Source organism: Bombina bombina, chromosome 7, assembly GCF_027579735.1.
Source record: "Bombina bombina isolate aBomBom1 chromosome 7, aBomBom1.pri, whole genome shotgun sequence".
NCBI lineage: Eukaryota > Metazoa > Chordata > Amphibia > Anura > Bombinatoridae > Bombina > Bombina bombina.
Genome location: NC_069505.1, coordinates 601,483,434 through 601,501,874, shown reverse-complemented (window position 1 = coordinate 601,501,874; position 18,441 = coordinate 601,483,434). Strand labels below are relative to the sequence as shown.

Here is an 18,441-nt window from a genome sequence, read left to right as displayed (position 1 = left end):
AAAAACCTATGTGAACCCACTGGACGCACGTTCGAGAAGGCCTTCAACACGATGTAAGGGCAACTGGCAGAACCCTGATTCACAGGGAGCGACAGCCAAGCACCCCTACACTCCTGATCCACTTTGGATCTAGGAATGAATAGCAATACCCCATTGTCGGCGAATGTAACATGTTCGGTTAACACACCTCCCACTTTCGCCATCTTAAACTGCGGTACCAATTCCCCCACTCGCAGGGCACCATGAAATGCAATGGTGAACGCCACAAAAAACAGTTGAACCTCATATTCCGAGGAACAGACGTCAGGTAGAATCTGAAGCAAAAGGAGTAACCGATCAGCAGTTATGGGTTCCCGAATGTCAGGTCGCCGCACTTCCGACTTCCCCCAGCCCCGAAAAATTTGGCGAACCAAAAACATCTTGAAAGAGTCCGTCAGAGTGAACAATTTACAGAAAAAGGAAACCGTTGCCAACCACGCTGTCACCGCCCCCTTTTTTTACCTGCTTAGTTCTAAGCTCGGCAAGCCAGCGCAACAACCAGTCTTGCTCACCTGCGCAGGAAGGAAATCCCTGAACATCACAGAAGAATACCCATTCTTCCCAATACCTCACATAAGACTTCCAAGTGGAAGGTGCCAGGGATGCCTTCAGTAGTGGAATCATAGACTGCCATCCAGTGCCACCTGCCAAAGGAAAGGAGGACAGGGAACACCATGAGTCGCAGCGTTAGGAGCAAACTTCCTAAAATGTTCCCATTGGAAATGAGAAAGTGCATCAGTTATAATATTAGCAACCCCAGGGACATGCCTAGCCTGAAACTCAATGTTCCGCTTAAGGCACCCCAAGACCAGAATCCTAAGATATCTAACCACTGCTGTGGACGAAGAGGAGAGTCCATTGATGGCAAAGACCACACTCATATTGTCCATCCAGAAAAACATGGAACTGTTCTTAAGTTCATCTCCCCAGATCTCCAACGCCACTAGAATGGGGAAGAGCTCCAGGAGACACATGTTCCTGGTCAGACCCTTAATGGTCCATTCGACAGGCCAAGGCTCAGCACTCCACCTACCATCTAGGTAAGCGCCATAGCCGAAGGACCCCTCCGCATCTGTAAAAAGGTGAATGGACTGCGCGGTGGGCTCATGGTGTGCAGAAGTAACTCACATTCCCTGGTGCCCTGTCTGCCCACCAATAAAAAATCATCCAGATAGTGAGCAATTCTATCTTCCCCCACCACCTCGGTGACAGCCCAATGTAAGAAGGAGCTGAAAGCCTCAAAAAAGGCGCAGGAAATTGAACACCCCATGGGTAAACAACGGTCGACATAGTATGATCCGTTGAAAAAACATCCCATGAGATAAAAAGAAGATGGGTGAATCGGCAGCAGCCGGAAGGCAGACTCTATATCAAGTTTTGCCAGCAAGGCACCTTGACCCGACCTCTGAACCACCCTTAGGGCATCATCAAATGACTGATAATGAACTGTGCTCAATTCCTGTGGGATGGCGTCATTGACTGACCTGCCTTTGGGGTAGGAAAGGTGTTGAATCATCCTAAACTTCTCTGATTCTTTCTTTGGCACGACCCCTAAAGGAGAAATAACCAATCCCGGTATTGGCTTTACCCTAAATGGTCCGGCCATTCTACCCAGCAAAACTTCCTTACCCAATTTTTCCTTTAATGCCTCTGGAAACTGGTAAGCTGATTTCAGGTTCCTGTGGTTCGCAGAACCCTTAACCTTATCTTGTATCGGAATAATGAAACCTTCCCTGAGAGCAAACTCCAGCAAGGCAGCCGCTTTCCTATCAGTGTAAGCCAAGGTCTAATTGCGGCCACCCTCAGCGGGGTGCCCGCTCTTACCAACAACAGGGCCGCATGCCCTATCCTGTTTTTCGCTTTTCTTGACGCAATCTGCGGCTGGGTGAGGTCCCCCGCAGTTGCGGCACGCGTGCCAAAAGGAACAAGAAGTTCCCAGCGCGCAGTGTTTATCCTGAAACTTCCAACAGACCCCGGTGGGGCGTCTGCGAAACCTACTAGCAGAGCGGACCTGGTGTGATCCTGCTGGAGGAGCAGAAGTCCCTTGGACCTTCTCAGGACCCAACCAGGCCCCAAGCTGCATCTCCACACAACCGAAGTCAAGAAGACTTAATCCATAATACCGCCAGGCTCCATCACGATAATTTTCCGCAATGATTTCCATGTTCTCCATATATTTAAATATTGCAAAACACTGAGCAGGCCATTTTTCCAAAAAACAAGAAGCGTAAATCCTGAAACAATGTCGCCACTCGTGGAACGTGTCAGGGTGCTGGTATTTCTTCGGCCCGGTCCCATCTTCGGCTCTCTCCTTCTGCCTTAAGGCTTTCACAGAGAGCTCAAAGATATTGACATACTTTCCCTCTTGAATGCGCTGAACCATTTTAGTTTTAAGGTGTTCATGCAGATCATAAGATGACCAGGATCGTGTATCGCCTTGGAGTGCCACCTTGCGGTTAGCAGCTCCACGTGCCTCCATGACTCTGGAACTGGGTTGGGATGCCCTATCAGACTTCTCAGAGGTAACAGGTTCTGAAGATCTTTGCAACCCCTTCTTAGCAGACTTTCTTTCCTCATTCAACCACCTAAGCATTTTGTACATGCGCTTATGACCCTTAGCATTTAAACCCAACTCTTTGTCATTCTCTGACCCCGAATCATCCAAGGATGATGTGAAACCCCTGAACCCCACTGAAACTGAGGACTCACCGGTTTGCAACTCCATCCTAGGTGGTATCGCCACCATGCCCGAAGTCGGTGGACGCTTATCCTCCGACACCATGGAATCTGCACCGCTCTCTGTTCCTCTCTCCATGCCACTTCCGGAATTGCCAGTAGTTGCCATGTCGCTATCCTGGCAGAATGCAAGAGAGGAGTACCACTCAGGGGAAGTTCAGCTCTCCCCTTACCCCTTCTCGCACACTGCTGTAACCCCCCCTCAGGCACTCTGTGACCACATGGGCACTTACCACGCCCCTCTCCAACATGCACACTTTGCTCTTCCTCAGAAAAATCCTCAATATCCTCACTAAAGTGTACTGTCTTAGGGGCCTGTGCAGGGGCCTTCTTGTGACTTCTAGTTGGTGCTATTTCCATATCTAGACTATGAAATTGTGATGGGGTACCCTGTTTCGCAGCTGACCTAGTAACTACGGCGGCCTACTAAGTCTATCATCACAGTCAATCCCATCCATGCTGCCATCATCCGTGGCAATCGCCACGCCCGTGGAATCCGTGTTATCACCTTCCATTCTACACATACCGGGCCTACTAGGTGTCGCACCACCTTTATTTTTGCCCGCTGGGGCCTTAGCCCCGGACCACATGCTAGCGGTTCTATTAGCCCCCTTATCTTGAGCACCCGGACCGAGCTCAGTTCCATATGGCCTCTTATGACTCGCATATTGCTCCCTTGCTGCTCCATTGCCGCCTTTTTCTATTGCCTTAAGCCCCCGAGCACTCTGAGCACCTTTATCCCCCATCGCCCCTGTAGGCCTAACCCCTGGAGCCAAAGTTTCCCCCCCCCGCGGCACTCCTTTCTTACGTGGGGAACTCGATTCGCTTCTCTTCATGGCCGGGCGTCGAATGGAGGAACCGGAAGTGACGTCACCAGAAGTGCCGTCACCGGAAGTACCACCGCTGGAGGACCCGAGACCGGAAGTAGACGCGGAGAAGGCTGAAGCCACCGGAGGAGCCTGCGCAACACCGATCGACGGACTATGGACCACGTGAGACCCACCCGGAGTCCCGGACATCGCAGACGCCAACATTTGGAAGAGGGACACTGCTACAGCAATGGATTCTTGGGACAAGGCCGCGGAAGGCCCAGGTAAGGCCAAGGCGCTCCCACTATACCCACCAACTATATGAAGGACATTACAGGGTCATGAGGGACCGGGATTGACCTGGGGAGGGCCAGAAAAACTAACGGATGGGCCGGGAAGGACACCGGGGGGGACGGGGGGCAAAACAGAAGGGCCGGCCACCTCATCACCACAAGAAGGCCCTACATAGGTCGCATGACCCACAGACTCAGACGCCACATCTGAGGGGCCTACATTAACTCCCCATCCAACCTCCTGGGAAATGGCATCTAACAGGGCCTGATCAGAGATCTCAGGCACAGTCATAGCACTACCACCCTCACTAGGTTCACCCTGGGGAGGGACATGGGAAGGAGAAAACAAAGGGGTTTGACCCACCGTATCAGGGGATGGTACGACTTCTCTCTCTGTAGGTTTCTCCCTAGCCTCCATGATTCGCTTTGAAGGTACTTTAGATCTCCTTGAACGCTTCATGTGAAAACTTTGAAGAAACCAGCAGAAAGAGGACTTGTGCTTCCTGTACAGGGCTTAAAAAGGTAAGCTGGAACCCCTCCTCTCTATCTGCAACATTGTTTCACACACACAAACCAGAGCCTCCCACTCATCTGTCTTGTCCTTAACCCTTATGTGCATTCCAGGCAATTTGCCTTACATTTCCTTTTTACATTTTTAAGTGGTACTATTGTTCTTAACCTTGCATATGATTTTATGTAAAAACATTTTTTATTAATTGTGTATGTATTATATATAGGGAGGTGTCCCTAAATTTTTATATTAATTGGTGTATAGAAATAAATTGTCATAATTGTCATCATTTTATTTTGGATATCTTTTGGACCGCGTTACAAGATACTTCACAAGGACAATTCTTATAAATTCCGCCTGCTGGACTTAAGTGTAGCAAAAAATCTCAACCAATCATATGCAAGATTGCAGAGATTCCATTTGTTTAATCAAGTTAGCTGACTTTTCACATAAGAAAACATTAGAATATTACAAATTACAATTACACACTTTTACCTAAACAGTTTTACCAGCTGATTTAAAAATTGTTGAGGTTGTACTTATTGTTTTTCTACATTACTAAAGTTTCTCATTGTTGCATGATATCATGTATTAAGCAACCTCACTCAGCTATAGATATTAGTGACAGAGATGACCATTAATTAATATGTAGAATATATAGGTAAAGTGACGCTCAACGCATTTTGAACATGAATTTGTTTTTATTAGGAAGCCCCTCTGCAACAACACAAACAGCTATTTATTTGTTTGCATTGATATCCTAGTGCAGAACAACAGATCTAGAGATAACATTGCTGTAGGGAAAGAATCCCAAGATCATTGCTGGGTCTATAGAGTTTATGTCTTATTTTAGCTGTAGTGCTTAATCTGTAGGGAACCTTAGGGAGCTTGTTCTTAAAGTCTATGAGAGCATTTATATATCTCCTATCACTGCAGTAATACACATCACTCTTCCAAGTATGTCTGTGCCTGAATTACTAGGTAAGGATCATATCTCAAGGATAGCTAGATAGCTTACATGCAGAGATGCTGGGTAGCTAACAGCCAGGATTTACTAAATGTTACAGTGTCTGTTTATATATTTATTTACGTTATCAGTTTTATAGACAGACAGACGGACAGATAGATGATAGATAGATAGATGATAGATAGATGCAAATAAAATTGGTGTAAAATGAACTTATTGAATTTAACAGAAATTAAACATTTATTATTATCAAATTTAAACTTCTGAAAGGGATGATATGAATAAAAAAAATATCTGATTTCTGTGATAAAAAGTATAAAACTATTAGCTATAAGTCAGCACACTATAAAATATTTTTTAATTATAAAAATATCAGTAATTTCTCCTTATATCTCCCTATACGCGCTCAGGCTAAGTTTTGTGACAATGAATTATCATCAGCCTTTAACCATTAAAGTGTTGTTTCACCGGATGACTCTCTGCAGTTTACATAGTACAGATTTGTACATATAAATATCATTAGCAGTTTAGTATTATCAGCTGCCAATGACATAAAAGACAACATAAAAACAATCATTTGCACCAAGTTTACATAGCAGAAATTATCATTTAACGTCTGCTGAATTTCACCCAAAATGTATGTTTTACGAAAGGAGATGGTAAGAACAAATTTGGCAAAATAGTGGCTAAACATTTAGAAAAACTTTTTTTCCTACAGAATAAAAAGACAATTTCTTTTGGGTGTATATTGTCACTGCTGTATCAGTTGTTATTCTGTAATGGTGTAAGATAAAATAACACAAAATAAGGGCTACCCACTGTATATAGCTGCAATGTCCCTTCCAGATAAGGAGATGATGGGTTAAGAAATAAGATGCATATACAACATTCATACAGATTTATGTACTTACATGTGTATGTGCATAAATAGATAGAAGAGTTATATCTTTTGTTGTCTGATACAGTTTTATTCATTGTGATTATTCATTGTCGTAAACTATGAAAACTTGGCTTGATTCTATTAGGAGAAGTTAGTGATATTTTTATATTTTAAGTTTATTTATAGTGTGACTTAGTGCTCATTTCCATTGAGCCACCATTGGGTTTTGACAAGGTTGTAAAAGGAAAAACTGCTTTGAGAAGCCATTACGTTTATCGACAGTTGATGATGATGCGTTTTCCATTAGCTCCGGCGGCTGAAAAAGAATTATGCAACCCATAGAAGATAATAGAAGCCAAAGTTTCCATTGAAGGCACAAACAGTTAAAACACTGTCAGAAGATGTCGAAAAAGTCTCAAACATTACAGCTTTTGAGGCATCTTTTCCATTGAGATATTAAAGTTTTTAAATAATGCACGAGTTTCACTTAATAATTGTATTGTTATTTGTAATATGTATTGCTGAACCAAGTATAGAACTAGTTGGAGTTATGTTCCTTTTTAGATATTAATATGTATTTAAATATAAAAATATAATCAAGCACATATCTCCATAATTCCAACTAGATCTATGCCTAGGGCAGCACTAAATATTACATATATCAGTAAATTTAAAAATGTTATATTTTTCGCATTAAATAAAACATTTTTAATATAATTAAATATTTTATGAATTTTCTGTATCTGTGTTTTTGTTTCTCTCTAGAGGTGACCACAGATAATGAGCACAGGTGTTAAATGTAAATTTTATAGTGTAAGTTCGGGTTACCATAGCAACAAATTTGTTAAGGTGCGATTTTTTTTTTTATGTTGGATGGAAGCGTTAACTTAAACCTACACAAAAATAGCGATTGTACACATTACGCAATGGAAAACTCAATGGAAACCTGGTACTAAAATGGAGCCATAAACTACTTTTAGCTGTCGGACGCTTCAGTATTTTATGGCTGCATTTTTACAGACACAATGGAAATTATTTTTTTTTTATTCCTAGCGTGCCTTTAATAACATTACATTTGATGATAATAATATATGTTTTAGTTCTGTTAAATTTAAAGGGATATAAAACCCAATTTAATTTATATGATCAAATTTGCTTTGTACCTATCATATTACTTGTTAAAGGGACATTTAACACTTTGAGATGGTAATATAAAATGATAAATTGTATATATAAAACAACTCTGCAATATACTTTCATTATTTATTTTGTCCTCTTTGCCTGTAATTCCATTATGAAATTGTGAGCTTTTCAGTTCCTGATAGAAATGGAAGTGCAGAACACTGTTAAATCCAGCACAACCATTGGCTGCACACTCTAGTGACCTATTTATAACTGACCCTAATTGGCCACAGCAGAGAAGGTAACACAAGTTACAACATGGCAGCTCCCAGTGTTTTATAGACACTAAAACTTTACACTTATTTTGTCACTTTTTAAACAACTAATGAAACTTTAAAAAATAACTCTACATGTTAGTCATGGAATAATCTTTCCTTTGAATGCATCATTCTATCTAGCGTGTATTCAGTGTTTAATGTCCCTTTAAATACAGGTGGCCCTTGGTTTACAACGGTTCAATTTGCACCGTTTCAGAATAACAACCTTTTATTTCAGTCATGTGACTGCTATTAAAAAGCATTGAGAAGCAGTGCATTGATTAAAATAGCCAGTAGGTGGAGCTGTCCGCTTGTGTTGCAGCAAAGCCAAGCAAGCTGAAATTAATCAGTTTAACCAGACCTGAGCTATCGAGCAGCTTGCAAAGGAACAAGATCTTCCTGTCTATAAATCAGTCCAGATTGGAATGCATAGAAAGAACTGTTTGCAGAAAAATGCAAGTGAAGTCTGTGTTGTGTGATTATTTTATTAGGTTTATAATGCTGTTTAGCAAATGGTTTTGTTCATTTAACTTAGTTTAATTATATATTCTGTGTTGTGTGATTATTTTATTAGGTTTATAATGCTGTTTAGCAAATGGTTTTGCTCATTTAACTTAGTTTAATTATATATTCTGTGTTGTGTGATTATTTTATTAGGTTTATAATGCTGTTTACTTATGCCAATTTTCAGAGGGGCCTGGAACCTAACTCCCTCACTTCCCATTGACTTACATTATAAACTGGGTTTCAATTTACAACGGTTTCGATTTAGAACCATTCCTTCTGGAACCTAACCCTGGCGTAAACTGAGGGCTACCTGTAGATATCTAGGTAGGTGTCCGGAGCCCTACATGGCAGTAAATATTCTAGTATTCTTGCAAATGGACAACATTCTTGCAAAGCAGCTGCCATATAGTGCTCCAGAGATGGGCAGGCTCCTAAGCTTACATTCCTGCTCTTCAACCAAATATACTAAGTGAACAAAGTAACAGAGAAGTAAATGAGAAAGTTGTTTAAAATTGCCGCTCTATATGAATTATGAAAGAGAATGTTGGATTTCATATCCCTTTAAAGGGACACTGAACCCAATTTTTTTCTTTCATGATTCAGATAGAGCAGCAATTTTAAGCAACTTTCTAATTTACTCCTACTATCAATTTTTATTCATTCTCTTGTTATCTTTATTTGAAACCATTTTTGGTCCACAACCTGGGTTGTCCTTGCTGATTGGACAGCACCAATAAACAAGTGCTGTCCATGGTGCTGAAATAAAAATTGTCTGGCTCCTTAGCTTAGATGCCTTCTTTTTCAAATAAAGATAGCAAGAGAACAAATAAAATTTGATAATAGGAGTAAATTAGAAAGTTGCTTAAAATTGCTGCTCTATCTGAATCACGAAAGAAAACATTTGGGTTTAGTGTCCCTTTAAGTTCAGGTCCTTCTAGGTCAGAATCTGTATGTAAACTGAGCACTGCCTGTATGACATTTGATGTATAAATGCTTCTATCTATCCATCCCTCTAAATAGATATGTTTGATGTTTTTTTGAGTGGTAAATACTGAGTCAAGTTATGAGCATTAAGGATAAGAATATAATTTGATCAATAAAAAAAAAATATTAATACATAATAAATGCACAAAAAAACAAAAAAGAAGAAAAGAGTAATTACTATTGACAGGGCTGGACTTGGAATAAAAAGCAGCCCTGGAAAAATATGAAGACCAGCCCTATTTTCTGTTGAGTTGATAGATTGCACATGCCCCTTTTTTCACAAAGAAGATTACTTGGACACTCCTTCCCCAATATTGTTTTTCAGAATTAAATTATATTAATTTGTATTAAATAAAAATGTCAGATTAATGTTATATAGCAACCCTACAACCCAATTGCATCCATTAATCCCCCTTTTAACTGTAGCTTTCCAGCCCCAGCTGCTGCAGCTCACCGGGAAATCTCCTGGTATCCTGGTAGGCCAATCCGGCCCTGACTATTGATCAATCAACATCCAAAACTTACGTCTAACATAGGTTGGTGCACTTCTCCCAAGTTCCTGGTTTATAATATGTTTCTCTCTTTTTCAATCTAAAATGCACTGTGGGAGCACTGCTTTATGAAAACAAAAATATTTAAATAATCTCAACCAAATAATATGTGCAATGGGCACAGTAGAAAGACAAATATTTCAGAGTAAATTGCATGGAAAATTGTTGTTATTGTTAACTCTTTCTCAGATTTCAAAAAGTCAAGAAATGAGAGGAACTCAACACACAAGTGCATTAATATTTTGCTATAATATGCGTCCATGCAGGTCAACATATATGTGTATTGCTATGCTTATTCAAAAAATAGACACTTAAAGTTACATTCGGGTCAAATTAAACTTTCATGATTCAGATAGAGCAGCAATTTTAAACAACTTTCCAATTTACTTCCATTAACAAAATGTCTTTTTTATATTTACACTTTTGGAGTGACCAGCTCCTACTGAGCATGTACAAGAATACACAAAATATATGTATATGCATTTGGGATTGGCTGATGGCTGTCACATGGTTCAGGGTAAGTGGAAACTATCGGCTAGATTTGGAGTTTGGCGGTAAAAGGGCTGTTAACGCTCCGCGGGTTTTTTTCTGGCCGCACCATAAATTTAACTCTGGTATCGAGAGTTCAAACAAATGCTGCGTTAGGCTCCAAAAAAGGAGCGTAGAGCATATTTAGCGCAAATGCAACTCTCGATACCAGAGTTGCTTACGGACGCGGCCGGCCTCAAAAACGTGCTCGTGCACGATTCTCCCATAGGAAACAATGGGGCTGTTTGAGCTGAAAAAAAACCTAACACCTGCAAAAAAGCAGCGTTCAGCTCCTAACGCAGCCCCATTGTTTCCTATGGGGAAACACTTCCTACGTCTGCACCTAACACTCTAACATGTACCCCGAGTCTAAACACCCCTAGCCTTACACTTATTAACCCCTAATCTGCCGCCCCCGCTATCGCTGACCCCTGCATTACACTTTTAACCCCTAATCTGCCGCTCCGTAAACCGCCGCCACCTACGTTATCCCTATGTACCCCTAATCTGCTGCCCTAACATCGCCGACCCCTATGTTATATTTATTAACCCCTAATCTGCCCCCCACAACGTCGCCGACACCTACCTACACTTATTAACCCCTAATCTGCCGAGCGGACCTGAGCGCTACTATAATAAAGTTATTAACCCCTAATCCGCCTCACTAACCCTATCATAAATAGTATTAACCCCTAATCTGCCCTCCCTAACATCGCCGACACCTACCTTCAATTATTAACCCCTAATCTGCCGACCGGAGCTCACCGCTATTCTAATAAATGTATTAACCCCTAAAGCTAAGTCTAACCCTAACACTAACACCCCCCTAAGTTAAATATAATTTTTATCTAACGAAATAAATTAACTCTTATTAAATAAATGATTCCTATTTAAAGCTAAATACTTACCTGTAAAATAAATCCTAATATAGCTACAATATAAATTACATTTATATTATAGCTATTTTAGGATTAATATTTATTTTACAGGTAACTTTGTATTTATTTTAACCAGGTACAATAGCTATTAAATAGTTAAGAACTATTTAATAGTTACCTAGTTAAAATAATTACAAATTTACCTGTAAAATAAATCCTAACCTAAGATATAATTAAACCTAACACTACCCTATCAATAAAATAATTAAATAAACTACCTACAATTACCTACAATTAACCTAACACTACACTATCAATAAATTAATTAAACACAATTGCTACAAATAAATACAATTAAATAAACTATCTAAAGTACAAAAAATAAAAAAGAACTAAGTTACAGAAAATAAAAAAATATTTACAAACATAAGAAAAATATTACAACAATTTTAAACTAATTACACCTACTCTAAGCCCCCTAATAAAATAACAAAGACCCCCAAAATAAAAAATTCCCTACCCTATTCTAAAATACAAAAATTACAAGCTCTTTTACCTTACCAGCCCTGAACAGGGCCCTTTGCGGGGCATGCCCCAAGAATTTCAGCTCTTTTGCCTGTAAAAAAAAACATACAATACCCCCCCCCAACATTACAACCCACCACCCACATACCCCTAATCTAACCCAAACCCCCTTAAATAAACCTAACACTAATCCCCTGAAGATCTTCCTACCTTGTCTTCACCATCCAGGTATCACCGATCCGTCCTGGCTCCAAGATCTTCATCCAACCCAAGCGGGGGTTGGCGATCCATAATCCGGTGCTCCAAAGTCTTCCTCCTATCCGGCAAGAAGAGGACATCCGGACCGGCAAACATCTTCTCCAAGCGGCATCTTCTATGTTCTTCCATCCGATGACGACCGGCTCCATCTTGAAGACCTCCAGCGCGGATCCATCCTCTTCTTCCGACGACTAGACGACGAATGACGGTTCCTTTAAGGGACGTCATCCAAGATGGCGTCCCTCGAATTCCGATTGGCTGATAGGATTCTATCAGCCAATCGGAATTAAGGTAGGAATATTCTGATTGGCTGATGGAATCAGCCAATCAGAATCAAGTTCAATCCGATTGGCTGATCCAATCAGCCAATCAGATTGAGCTCGCATTCTATTGGCTGATCGGAACAGCCAATAGAATGCAAGCTCAATCTGATTGGCTGATTGGATCAGCCAATCGGATTGAACTTGATTCTGATTGGCTGATTCCATCAGCCAATCAGAAAATTCCTACCTTAATTCCGATTGGCTGATAGAATCCTATCAGCCAATCGGAATTCGAGGGACGCCATCTTGGATGACGTCCCTTAAAGGAACCGTCATTCGTCGTCTAGTCGTCGGAAGAAGAGGATGGATCCGCGCTGGAGGTCTTCAAGATGGAGCCGGTCGTCATCGGATGGAAGAACATAGAAGATGCCGCTTGGAGAAGATGTTTGCCGGTCCGGATGTCCTCTTCTTGCCGGATAGGAGGAAGACTTTGGAGCACCGGATTATGGATCGCCAACCCCCGCTTGGGTTGGATGAAGATCTTGGAGCCAGGACGGATCGGTGATACCTGGATGGTGAAGACAAGGTAGGAAGATCTTCAGGGGATTAGTGTTAGGTTTATTTAAGGGGGTTTGGGTTAGATTAGGGGTATGTGGGTGGTGGGTTGTAATGTTGGGGGGGGGTATTGTATGTTTTTTTTTACAGGCAAAAGAGCTGAAATTCTTGGGGCATGCCCCGCAAAGGGCCCTGTTCAGGGCTGGTAAGGTAAAAGAGCTTGTAATTTTTGTATTTTAGAATAGGGTATGGAATTTTTTATTTTGGGGGTCTTTGTTATTTTATTAGGGGGCTTAGAGTAGGTGTAATTAGTTTAAAATTGTTGTAATATTTTTCTTATGTTTGTAAATATTTTTTTATTTTCTGTAACTTAGTTCTTTTTTATTTTTTGTACTTTAGATAGTTTATTTAATTGTATTTATTTGTAGCAATTGTGTTTAATTAATTTATTGATAGTGTAGTGTTAGGTTAATTGTAGGTAATTGTAGGTAGTTTATTTAATTATTTTATTGATAGGGTAGTGTTAGGTTTCATTATATCTTAGGTTAGGATTTATTTTACAGGTAAATTTGTAATTATTTTAACTAGGTAACTATTAAATAGTTCTTAACTATTTAATAGCTATTGTACCTGGTTAAAATAAATACAAAGTTACCTGTAAAATAAATATTAATCCTAAAATAGCTATAATATAAATGTAATTTATATTGTAGCTATATTAGGATTTATTTTACAGGTAAGTATTTAGCTTTAAATAGGAATCATTTATTTAATAAGAGTTAATTTATTTCGTTAGATAAAAATTATATTTAACTTAGGGGGGTGTTAGTGTTAGGGTTAGACTTAGCTTTAGGGGTTAATACATTTATTAGAATAGCGGTGAGCTCCGGTCGGCAGATTAGGGGTTAATAATTGAAGGTAGGTGTCGGCGATGTTAGGGAGGGCAGATTAGGGGTTAATACTATTTATGATAGGGTTAGTGAGGCGGATTAGGGGTTAATAACTTTATTATAGTAGCGCTCAGGTCCGCTCGGCAGATTAGGGGTTAATAAGTGTAGGTAGGTGTCGGCGACGTTGTGGGGGGCAGATTAGGGGTTAATAAATATAACATAGGGGTCGGCGATGTTAGGGGCAGCAGATTAGGGGTACATAGGGATAACGTAGGTGGCGGCGATTTGCGGTCGGAAGATTAGGGGTTAATTATTTTAAGTAGCTTGCGGCGACGTTGTGGGGGGCAAGTTAGGGGTTAATAAATATAATATAGGGGTCGGCGGGGTTAGGGGCAGCAGATTAGGGGTACATAAGTATAACGTAGGTGGCGGTCGGCAGATTAGGGGTTAAAAATTTTAATCGAGTGGCGGCGATGTGGGGGGACCTCGGTTTAGGGGTACATAGGTAGTTTATGGGTGTTAGTGTACTTTAGGGTACAGTAGTTAAGAGCTTTATAAACCGGCGTTAGCCAGAAAGCTCTTAACTCCTGCTTTTTTCAGGCGGCTGGAATCTTGTCGTTAGAGCTCTAACGCTCACTGCAGAAACGACTCTAAATACCAGCGTTAGAAAGATCCCATTGAAAAGATAGGCTACGCAAATGGCGTAGGGGGATCTGCGGTATGGAAAAGTCGCGGCTGTAAAGTGAGCGTTAGACCCTTTAATCACTGACTCCAAATACCAGCGGGCGGCCAAAACCAGCGTTAGGAGCCTCTAACGCTGGTTTTGACGGCTACCGCCGAACTCTAAATCTAGGCCATACATAACTTTGAAATTTGTCAGAAAAAAAATCTGCTACTCATTTGAAGTTCAGACTAAGTGCCATTGCATTGTCTTGTTATCACGCATTTGTTGATTATGCAAATCTAGTGTATTTACTGGTCCTTTAAGTTATAAAAAAATAGTTTTAAAATATATGACTTTCTACTTTTAACTTCTCCAACATCTTAGAAGTAAATCATTCTAAACTCATTCATTCAGGATCATTGACAGGTTGATTGAGATTTGGGGTATTTCCTTTTGCAAATAATAAATACAGATGACATATTAGCTTTCATTAGACTAGGAAAGATACATGACAAGTGAATACCTAACATTTGGGATCACAAGGATATTTACTGCTAAATTATAGACCACCAGAGATGCCATATAATATTTAAATAAACCAGGGGCGGAACTATCAGTGATGCAGTAGTCGCGGTCGCGACCGGGCCCCAGGGAGGTCCCCCATCAGGGGGGCCCCTGTTTCAGCACATTTTTTTTTTTTTTGTAACTTTTTTTTTAAAACTTTTTTCTTTAACTTTTTTTTTTTTCAATTTTTTTTTCTTAAACATCCCCCCCCCCCCCCGCGGCCCCCCGCGGCCCCCCCGCGGCCCCCACCTCTCCTTCATTTAATGTCTCCTACTCCTCCTTACCCTTTTTAAAATCAGAGCGTTGCCGGGGGTTACCATGGCAACGCTCTGAAACATTTCCTGCTTAGCGGGAAAGAAGGAGCTTAGGAGCTGTGTTGCAGGCAGAAAACAGAGCTGCAGCTGAAAAGACACCAACCAAGCTGTCACATTGCCCAGCATTACTGGTAAGACTGCATTTAAGCAATTTTAAAAAGTCTTCATTGATCTTCTTCTTCCAATGAGTCCTAATGCAGCTTTCAAACCAGGCTTTGCTGTCACTGGAACTTAGAGCAGTAGGTAATTGTGCTTTTGTAAAGAAGCACCCTTCCTTGCAGTTGCACATTAAACTTTTGGTGTCTTTTTTAAATTGTTATGTTGTCACTGTGCATAATTGTTAACAAGATTCTTGAGAATTGCTTGTAAATTTCTCAAAGGAGCTAAATAAAAAATAAAATTAAAAAAACATGTATTTTTGTATCTGTGAAGTTTCCAGTCATTGAGAGAGATGTGTGTATATATATATATATATATATATATATATATATATATATATATATATATATATATATATATATAAAAATATATATATATATATATATATATATATAAAAATATATATATATATATAATATAATATTATATAATATTATAATATATATATATATATATATATATATATACACACATATATATATATATATATATATATATATATATACACATATACAAAAAGAGAAAAATTAAATGTATAAAAAGCACATTTTTCTGGGGGGGGGGGAGGAGGAGGGGGGCCCTTCCTGGATTCTTGCACCGGGGTCCTGAGGTTTCTAGTTACGCCTCTGAAATAAACCCCAACAGCATAGGAGAGAGTGCAAGCATTTTTCATCCAACATACGTTTCACCAAATCTGCTTGTTTTCTCAAGAATGAAATGTACGTCAGGGGAACTAGAGATTATAATGTCACAAAGAGGGGGCAGGATTTGCAGTTGTGTTTGGAGACTCACTCGTCCCTTAGTGGTCCCGAAGAATTTTGAATGGTCCGTTAATATTAACCCCAGACTCCTTTTAAGAAGTTGAAACAAGCAAGTTTTACAGCACAAGATAGCAAAAGAAATAATAAAAGCAAAGTGCCATAATGTTATACTTTCAGACATTTTACGTGTTGTTTAATTTTAAGTTCAATGGCTCTTTAACTTTAAAAATAATGTCTGATTTAGATTGTTGATCATCACCAATTATAAAAAGGCAATGTAATTAGTTATTTGGCTTTATAGTGTATACTTTGTTATAACTAAATACATTTAGGGATTGCTTACAAGTGGTGCGCTAATTTAAGTGGCTGGTTAATGCTACTGTGAGCTCGCGCTAGCAATTAGAGCTCTGAAAATTAACCAGAGATCAGATATCTGGTTAATTTTCAAAAAGTCACACATTGAACCCAAATTCAAGTGTAATATTTGTAGAATTTGTAGAAGTGGAAATATTGTAGAATATGTGAGAGGATTTTTATGATATTGTGAGTTAAGTTTCTTCCCTTCATAACTATTGCTAGAAAACTATAAGTTTCCTGCAACAAAATCATTTGAGAGTAAAGGAATGGATTCAACCTACCAGTAACTAAACCAATGCACCATATATAGAACAAATGTGTAAGCAGTTGTGTATTTTTATTTAGCAGGGAACATTACAAAACCAATATGAGACATCATCAATTAGCTCAAAATATCACTAAGATGTAAATATATTTTATTTTATTCTTCTAGAAAAAAACACAAGTGAGACTGTAAAAAACAGCACATTATTGGGAGGATTCTATCTAAAGACATTTAATATATCGGATAAAGAACAAATTGTGGTTGTCATTGGGGTTTTGCTGATGTATTTACTGGCTGTATTCGGAAACGTCATTATTGTCACACTTGTATCTCTGGTGTCCCAGCTGCACACACCAATGTATTTATTCTTGTGCAGTTTATCAGTACAAGACATCATGTACGTATCTGCTTTTTTGCCAAAACTGTTGGCCATCACTATCACAGGTGATACCAGCATAACGTTCTCAGGCTGCATTACACAGATATTTCTATTTACATTTTGCATTGCTTCTGAGTTTTTACTGCTGACCTCCATGGCTTACGACCGCTATGTGGCCATTTGTATCCCACTGCATTATCCTCTTATTATGAGCAAAACGGTGTGTGCTCTGTTGATCACTGTGTCTTGGTTTGGCGGCCTCCTGATTGCATCTGCTTTCTCTATGATTTCGTCTCATTTAACCTTCTGTAATAAACAAGAAATCAACAATTTCTTCTGTGATGTAATAATATTACTGAAGCTCTCGTGTAGTGATACCACATATATTATGACTTTGTTTATACCATTAGAAGCCACAGCATTGGGTCTGTTACCATTTGTACTTATAATGACTTCCTATATCTATATCATATCTACCATCCTAAAGATCCGATCATCGTCTGGAAGACTGAAGACCTTCTCCAGCTGCTCCTCCCATCTCACAGTTGTTTTACTATTTTACGGAACTTCTGTTAGCTTGAACATGAAACCTAAGTCGGAAAATTCTCTGGAAATAGATAAACTGCTCTCCATGATTTACATTGGCGTGGTTCCCATGGTAAATCCGCTGGTTTATAGCCTGAGAAATAAAGAGGTTTTGAAGGCCATGAAAAGTTTTTTGAAAAAGTTTCAGTAGATACTAAACATTATCATGTGCTGTTATGGGCTAGATTACAAGTGGTGTGGTAACTTTTCTGCTCAACTGAAAAGGGGGTTTATCGTGGCTCTTTGACTGAGAGCAATTTAATTTAACTTTCTTCTGGATGTCGCTACTTGAGAGATCTTGTTAACTGTTATGCGAGACAAAAAAGTGGCATATATTTGTACATATGTATTTGTTTATGTATTTATATGTGTATATATGTATTTACAGACATATACACATAAATACATACATATATATTTTATTTTAAAAAGATATGTTCTGATATCATATAAATTAATGACTTTTGTACATGCAGTCTCTTAACTGTAAGCACAATGTGTTTGGAAATTCTGAAGAGTCTTTTTTAAAGAAGGAATTATAATAAAAGATTTTTAAAAGAATCTTTTATATCATAAATATATTTTTATGAAATTATTTTATACTAATATTTTAGGTTGATTCATTAGATCGTTTTTTAATCTGATTAGCTTTTATATTTATATTATTATATACAATCATGTATACATTTATTATATAATTTTCTTATACCTGTTTATATTATTCATATATATATATATATATATATATATATATATATATATACTTATTTTTATATACAC

The 18,441-nt window shown here is 39.0% G+C and overlaps 1 protein-coding gene across 1 annotated transcript; it reads left to right on the top strand.

The window, feature by feature from the left end:
- The first annotated feature begins 3,834 nt into the window (after positions 1 to 3,834).
- On the top strand, positions 3,835 to 17,812 carry LOC128636671 (olfactory receptor 1496-like). Its single transcript, XM_053689661.1, has 2 exons — positions 3,835 to 3,868; positions 16,866 to 17,812. The coding sequence occupies exons 1-2, from the start codon at positions 3,835 to 3,837 to the stop codon at positions 17,810 to 17,812; spliced, it is 981 nt and encodes a 326-aa protein (XP_053545636.1).
- The last annotated feature ends 629 nt before the right edge of the window (positions 17,813 to 18,441 follow it).

What these genes read in the sequence shown, in the direction of transcription:
- LOC128636671 (XM_053689661.1), top strand. Translation starts at nt 3,835, where the DNA reads ATGGATTCTTGGGACAAGGCCGCGGAAGGCCCAG. An exon ending in CAAGGCCGCGGAAGGCCCAG is followed by an intron (nt 3,869 to 16,865) that starts GTAAGGCCAAGG and finishes TTATTCTTCTAG; the next exon opens with AAAAAAACACAAGTGAGACT.